At 36.0% G+C, this 7,500-nt stretch overlaps 1 protein-coding gene across 5 annotated transcripts in view; it reads right to left on the bottom strand.

Annotated features, from left to right (window-relative positions):
* Window positions 1–7,500, bottom strand: part of si:dkey-230p4.1 (trichohyalin) — a 34,457-nt gene that overhangs the window by 12,760 nt on the left and 14,197 nt on the right. For all 5 annotated transcript variants that reach the window (XM_044365684.1, XM_044365687.1, XM_044365685.1 and 2 more), the window contains 4 exons: window positions 6,193–6,271; window positions 5,479–5,556; window positions 4,995–5,141; window positions 3,878–3,987 (listed from right to left, as the gene is read on the bottom strand). In XM_044365684.1, the coding sequence (XP_044221619.1) occupies window positions 3,878–3,987; window positions 4,995–5,141; window positions 5,479–5,556; window positions 6,193–6,271 (414 nt within the window). The remainder of the gene's footprint in view (window positions 1–3,877; window positions 3,988–4,994; window positions 5,142–5,478; window positions 5,557–6,192; window positions 6,272–7,500) is intronic.

Raw genomic sequence — 7,500 nt, 5'->3', positions numbered from 1 at the left:
AGTGTTTATATTCAGGATTAAAGGATTAATTTCAGGATTAAAGGTTTATATTCAGGATTAAAGTGTTTATATTCAGGATTAAAGGTTTATATTCAGGATTAAAGGTTTATATTCAGGATTAAAGTGTTTATATTCAGGATTAAAGGTTTATATTCAGGATTAAATGTTTATATTCAGAATTAAAGTGTTTAATTTCAGGATTGAAGGTTTATATTCAGGATTAAAAGTTTATATTCAGGATTGAAGTGTTTAATTTCAGGATTAAAGTGTTTATATTCAGGATTAAAGGTTTATATTCAGGATTGAAGTGTTTATATTCAGGATTAAAGTGTTTATATTCAGGATTAAAGGTTTATATTCAGGATTAAAGTGTTTATATTCAGGATTAAATGTTTATATTCAGGATTAAAGGTTTATATTCAGGATTAAAGGTTTAATTTCAGGATTAAAGGTTTATATTCAGGATTGAAGTGTTTATATTCAGGATTAAAGGTTTATATTCAGGATTAAAGGTTTATATTCAGGATTAAAGTGTTTATATTCAGGATTAAAGGTTTATATTCAGGATTAAAGGTTTAATTTCAGGATTAAAGGTTTATATTCAGGATTAAAGTGTTTATATTCAGGATTAAAGTGTTTATATTCAGGATTAAAGGTTTATATTCAGGATTGAAGTGTTTATATTCAGGATTAAAGGTTTATATTCAGGATTAAAGTGTTTATATTCAGGATTAAAGGTTTATATTCAGGATTAAAGGTTTAATTTCAGGATTAAAGGTTTATATTCAGGATTAAAGTGTTTATATTCAGGATTAAAGTGTTTATATTCAGGATTAAAGGTTTATATTCAGGATTGAAGTGTTTATATTCAGGATTAAAGGTTTATATTCAGGATTAAAGGTTTATATTCAGGATTAAAGTGTTTATATTCAGGATTAAAGGTTTATATTCAGGATTAAAGGTTTAATTTCAGGATTAAAGGTTTATATTCAGGATTAAAGTGTTTATATTCAGGATTAAAGTGTTTATATTCAGGATTAAAGGTTTATATTCAGGATTAAAGTGTTTATATTCAGGATTAAAGTGTTTATATTCAGGATTAAAGTGTTTATATTCAGGATTAAAGTGTTTATATTCAGGATTAAAGTGTTTATATTCAGGATTAAAGGTTTATATTCAGGATTAAATGTTTATATTCAAGATTAAATGTTTATATTCAGGATTAAAGGTTTATATTCAAGATTAAATGTTTATATTCAGGATTAAAGTGTTTATATTCAGGATTAAAGTGTTTATATTCAGGATTAAAGTGTTTATATTCAGGATTAAAGGTTTATATTCAGGATTAAAGTGTTTATATTCAGGATTAAAGGATTAATTTCAGGATTAAAGGTTTATATTCAGGATTAAAGTGTTTATATTCAGGATTAAAGGTTTATATTCAGGATTAAAGGTTTATATTCAGGATTAAAGTGTTTATATTCAGGATTAAAGGTTTATATTCAGGATTAAATGTTTATATTCAGAATTAAAGTGTTTAATTTCAGGATTGAAGGTTTATATTCAGGATTAAAAGTTTATATTCAGGATTGAAGTGTTTAATTTCAGGATTAAAGTGTTTATATTCAGGATTAAAGGTTTATATTCAGGATTGAAGTGTTTATATTCAGGATTAAAGTGTTTATATTCAGGATTAAAGGTTTATATTCAGGATTAAAGTGTTTATATTCAGGATTAAATGTTTATATTCAGGATTAAAGGTTTATATTCAGGATTAAAGGTTTAATTTCAGGATTAAAGTGTTTATATTCAGGATTAAAGTGTTTATATTCAGGATTAAAGGTTTATATTCAGGATTAAAGGTTTATATTCAGGATTAAATGTTTATATTCAAGATTAAAGGTTTATATTCAGGATTAAAGGTTTATATTCAGGATTAAAGGTTTAATTTCAGGATTAAAGTGTTTATATTCAGGATTAAAGTGTTTATATTCAGGATTAAAGTGTTTATATTCAGGATTAAAGTGTTTATATTCAGGATTAAAGGTTTATATTCAGGATTAAAGTGTTTATATTCAGGATTAAAGGTTTATATTCAGGATTAAAGGTTTATATTCAGGATTTAAGTGTTTATATTCAGGATTAAAGGTTTGTATTCAGGATTAAAGGTTTATATTCCGGATTAAAGGTTTATATTCAGGATTTAAGGTTTATATTCAGGATTAAAGTGTTTATATTCAGGATTAAAGTGTTTATATTCAGGATTAAAGGTTTATATTCAGGATTAAAGGTTTATATTCAGGATAAAATTGTTTATATTCAGGATTAAAGTGTTTATATTCAGGATTAAAGGTTTATATTCAGGATTGAAGTGTTTATATTCAGGATTAAAGTGTTTATATTCAGGATTAAAGGTTTATATTCAGGATTAAAGGTTTATATTCAGGATTAAAGGTTTATATTCAGGATTAAAGGTTTAATTTCAGGATTAAAGTGTTTATATTCAGGATTAAAGTGTTTATATTCAGGATTAAAGGTTTATATTCAGGATTGAAGTGTTTATATTCAGGATTAAAGGTTTATATTCAGGATTAAAGGTTTATATTCAGGATTAAAGTGTTTATATTCAGGATTAAAGGTTTATATTCAGGATTGAAGTGTTTATATTCAGGATTAAAGGTTTAATTTCAGGATTAAAGGTTTATATTCAGGATTAAAGTGTTTATATTCAGGATTAAAGGTTTAATTTCAGGATTAAAGGTTTATATTCAGGATTAAAGGTTTATATTCAGGATTGAAGTGTTTATATTCAGGATTAAAGGTTTATTTTCAGGATTGAAGTGTTTATATTCAGGATTAAAATGTTTATATTCAGGATTAAAGGTTTATATTCAGGATTAAAGTGTTCATATTCAGGATTAAAGGTTTATATTCAGGATTAAAGTGTTCATATTCAGGATTAAAGGTTTATATTCAGGATTGAAGTGTTTATATTCAGGATTAAAGGTTTAATTTCAGGATTAAAGTGTTCATATTCAGGATTAAAGGTTTATATTCAGGATTAAAGTGTTCATATTCAGGATTAAAGGTTTATATTCAGGATTGAAGTGTTTATATTCAGGATTAAAGGTTTAATTTCAGGATTAAAGTGTTTATATTCAGGATTAAAGGTTTATATTCAGGATTAAAGTGTTTATATTCAGGATTAAAGGTTTATATTCAGGATTAAAGTGTTTATATTCAGGATTAAAGGTTTATATTCAGGATTAAAGTGTTTATATTCAGGATTAAAGTGTTTATATTCAGGATTAAAGGTTTATATTCAGGATTAAAGTGTTTATATTCAGGATTAAAGGTTTATATTCAGGATTAAAGTGTTTATATTCAGGATTGAAGTGTTTATATTCAGGATTAAAGGTTTATATTCAGGATTAAAGGTTTATATTCAGGATTGAAGTGTTTATATTCAGGATTAAAGGTTTATATTCAGGATTAAAGGTTTAATTTCAGGATTAAAGGTTTATATTCAGGATTAAAGTGTTTATATTCAGGATTATAGTGTTTATATTCAGGATTAAAGGTTTATATTCAGGATTAAAGTGTTTATATTCAGGATTAAAGGTTTATATTCAGGATTAAAGGTTTATATTCAGAATTAAAGTGTTTATATTCAGGATTAAAGGTTTATATTCAGGATTGAAGTGTTTATATTCAGGATTAAAGGTTTATATTCAGGATTAAAGGTTTATATTCAGGATTAAAGTGTTTATATTCAGGATTAAAGGTTTATATTCAGGATTAAAGGTTTATATTCAGGATTAAAGTGTTTATATTCAGGATTAAGATACAAATATTGAATCATGGAAACCAAACTCACCTGAGCAGGCTGCAGTCCATGTTGAGGGTTTGGACTTCCCTTTGCAGAGAGCTGACCTCTGACCTCAGAGCCTGCATCTGTGATTGGCTGTCTGCCAGCTCACACTCCACCTGGAAACACACACAGGTCAGGCAGCCTCACTGATACGCCCTTTTCACACATGCACTGCAATCCAGACATTATCCAGACATTATCCAGACATTACAAATGACCGAGTCAGTCGCATCGGACATCAAACGGACTTTAACCTGCCGGCTCGCTGTGTGAATACAGGTCATCATCCGTAGAATTCACAGCGCCAGAGAAAAAATGTTCATTTGTGAAGGAAGATGTACAATGTTCAATTTATGGGCTATATGTTTGTAAAGGAATGTTGTAATTTAAGCCATGTCATGATGATTTAATCTACAGGGCTTCTGTTGCTATAATCTTCATGGTCTCTCATGAAAGATGTTTTACTGAGACGCCAGGAGAAGAGATCAAGTATCCTTGGATGGACTGTCTTCATTATTTACAATTAGAGCTCACTCTGACCCTGGCTGACCATTTCCCTCCCTGTCAGGTTGCTGTGCTATACTGGAAGAACTGTTTCTGGTGCATCTTTAAGTGTTTGGTGTGACCGTATCCATGTGCACGCTGTGTCAAAGGTTTCTCTGAAATCAGATATTTGTTTTCAATAAACTTAATATATTCAAGTAAGCATCAACTGGAGCTTGTGGAATTTCTTGATCTTTATTCTTCAGCATAAGTGACATTGGACAATAATTTCTCCATCACGCAGGGAGCGAGCGGGCACGACCCTCCTGCTGCCCTCCTGCTGCCCTCCTGCTGCCCTCCTGCTGCCCTCCTGCAGTCCTCCAGCACCCCTCTTGCGGCCCTCCTGCTGCCCTCCTGCTGCCCTCCTGCTGCCCTCCTGCTGCCCTCCTGCAGTCCTAACCCCACTCCCTCGCCTGAAGCAAACAGAGTATTTCCAGTAGGTGCGAACGCGTCTGACACAGACAATCTCCTGCTGGGTGCTACATGTGTGAAAGGGCAACTCCGGAAGATGTCTGGACATTTTCCAGAGTTCATGTGTGTAATTGTCTCTAGAGACAGAAGGTAAAGAAAGCTGTCACACCTGCAGCAGCTGTTTGTTCAGCTCTCTCTTGTCTGAGGCCACAGCCGAGCTCAAGGCGGCCATTTTGTCCAGAGCGTCCCGGCCCTCCTCCACCTCCCGCTTCAGCAAACACTCAGAGGACGAGAGATGCAGCACACACTCCCTGGACTGAGAGGAGGGAGACTGTTATCAGAGACATGTAATCATACATATGTGATGACGTCATCATAGAGAAAATATATACAGTCAAAGCTGTTTAATGTCATTTAGAAACAGCTGGTAGTTTAACGATCCTCAGCTGGTAGTTTAATGATCCTCAGCTGGTAGTTTATTGATCCTCAGCTGGTAGTTTAATGATCCTCAGCTGGTAGTTTAATGTGAATATTATATATTAATATAATAACAAGTGTCTCTGAGGCTTGAAGAAGACTGTGAGACGTGGCTGAAAGCTTTGACTCATTCACAAGTGGACCACTAAGTTCAGATCTTCAGTTTAAACACGTACCTTCTGCAGGGCGTGTCTGGCGTCAGCAGCTTCCTCTTCTGCTCGCCGGCGGTCCAGCTGCTCTCTCTCCAGCGCCGCCTGCAGGAAGACACCGGCAGCAGAGACAGACAGACAGGACGACAGAGAGACGCCAGCAGCAGAGACAGACAGGAGGACGACAGAGAGACACCAGCAGCAGAGACAGACAGGAGGACGACAGAGAGACACCAGCAGCAGAGACAGACAGGAGGACGACAGAGAGACGCCAGCAGCAGAGACAGACAGGAGGACGACAGAGAGACACCAGCAGCAGAGACAGACAGGAGGACGACAGAGAGACACCAGCAGCAGAGACAGACAGGAGGACGACAGAGAGACGCCAGCAGCAGAGACAGACAGGAGGACGACAGAGAGACGCCAGCAGCAGAGACAGACAGGACGACAGAGAGACACCAGCAGCAGAGACAGACAGGACGACAGAGAGACGCCAGCAGCAGAGACAGACAGGAGGACGACAGAGAGACGCCAGCAGCAGAGACAGACAGGAGGACGACAGAGAGACACCAGCAGCAGAGACAGACAGGAGGACGACAGAGAGACGCCAGCAGCAGAGACAGACAGGAGGACGACAGAGAGACACCAGCAACAGAGACAGACAGGAGGACGACAGAGAGACAGATTCTGTTTTAGGTGAATTTATTTGACAGGAGAATGAAGCAGAATACTGTAACTCACCTTCAGAGTGTGAATCTCCAGCAGGTGGAGCGTTTCTCTCTCTGTCAGCTGGACGTTCTCCAGCAGCTCCGTCTCAACGCTGAAACAAAACCAGTTCAATGAGACAGACGTGTTCATCAATAAGTCTGAATAACAGCTGCTGTCATACAGACAAAAGCATCAGAAACACCTGCCGTCAACCAAACTCAGCTGCTGAACTTCTAACCCAAACCCAAGCTCCCAGTATGCTTCAGAGGCTCCCAGTATGTTTCAGCCTCGTCTCAGAGGCTCCCAGTATGCTTCAGCCTCGTCTCAGCCGCTCCCAGTATGTTTCAGCCTCGTCTCAGCGGCTCCCAGTATGTTTCAGCCTCGTCTCAGAGGCTCCCAGTATGCTTCAGCCTCGTCTCAGCGGCTCCCAGTATGTTTCAGCCTCATCTCAGAGGCTCCCAGTATGTTTCAGCCTCATCTCAGAGGCTCCCAGTATGCTTCAGCCTCATCTCAGAGGCTCCCAGTATGCTTCAGCCTCGTCTCAGAGGCTCCCAGTATGCTTCAGCCTCGTCTCAGAGGCTCCCAGTATGCTTCAGCCTCATCTCAGAGGCTCCCAGTATGCTTCAGCCTCGTCTCAGAGGCTCCCAGTATGCTTCACAAGGATTATAAGGTTTTGTAAACTGGTTTCTCTTCCTGCTTTATCTCGCCTGTCTTATTTTGCTACCCTTATTAAAGGACAGTTCCCAGTGTTCCCAGTGTTCCCAGTGTGTTATACCAGCAGTCAGGTGTCTGTAATCATTCCTCCTGTTCATACTGGATATTAAAGATCCTTCAAATGTGTTTTCAATGCATTTAAAGTCTGTGTGAAGCTTCTATTCAGCTTCATCAGTCTGAGTTAGTCATATCAAGTGGATATCTGACACATTTACAGTCTTTTTAGCATCAAATTCCCTCTTTGTGTTTCCTCGGACAGTGTTTCCCTGTTGAGCTGCAGGTGGAAGTATAGTAACAAAAAGAGGAACTTTGCCACTAAAAAGACTGTAACGTTGAAAGATATCTACTTGATTTGACTCATTTGGACGCTGAAGCTTCATATTAGCTTCAGACTGTGGATTTTGTCCTCCATCACTTCCATTGTAAGGTCATTATGAAGGGATCTTCTAATGGTCAGTATGATTACAGACAGAAACACACTGACTGTTGGTTTAATGACTGACTGATGAACTGTGAACTCGTCCTTTAACACTTTGTAATGTGGATTTAAAAACTGTTCTATAAATAAATATTATTATTATTAGAAATAATAATAATATGCATTTGTTTGCAGATAAAAATGACAGT

Source organism: Thunnus albacares, chromosome 11 (genome assembly GCF_914725855.1).
Source record: "Thunnus albacares chromosome 11, fThuAlb1.1, whole genome shotgun sequence".
NCBI classification, from domain to species: domain Eukaryota; kingdom Metazoa; phylum Chordata; class Actinopteri; order Scombriformes; family Scombridae; genus Thunnus; species Thunnus albacares.
This window is presented reverse-complemented; position numbering and strand designations above follow the sequence as displayed.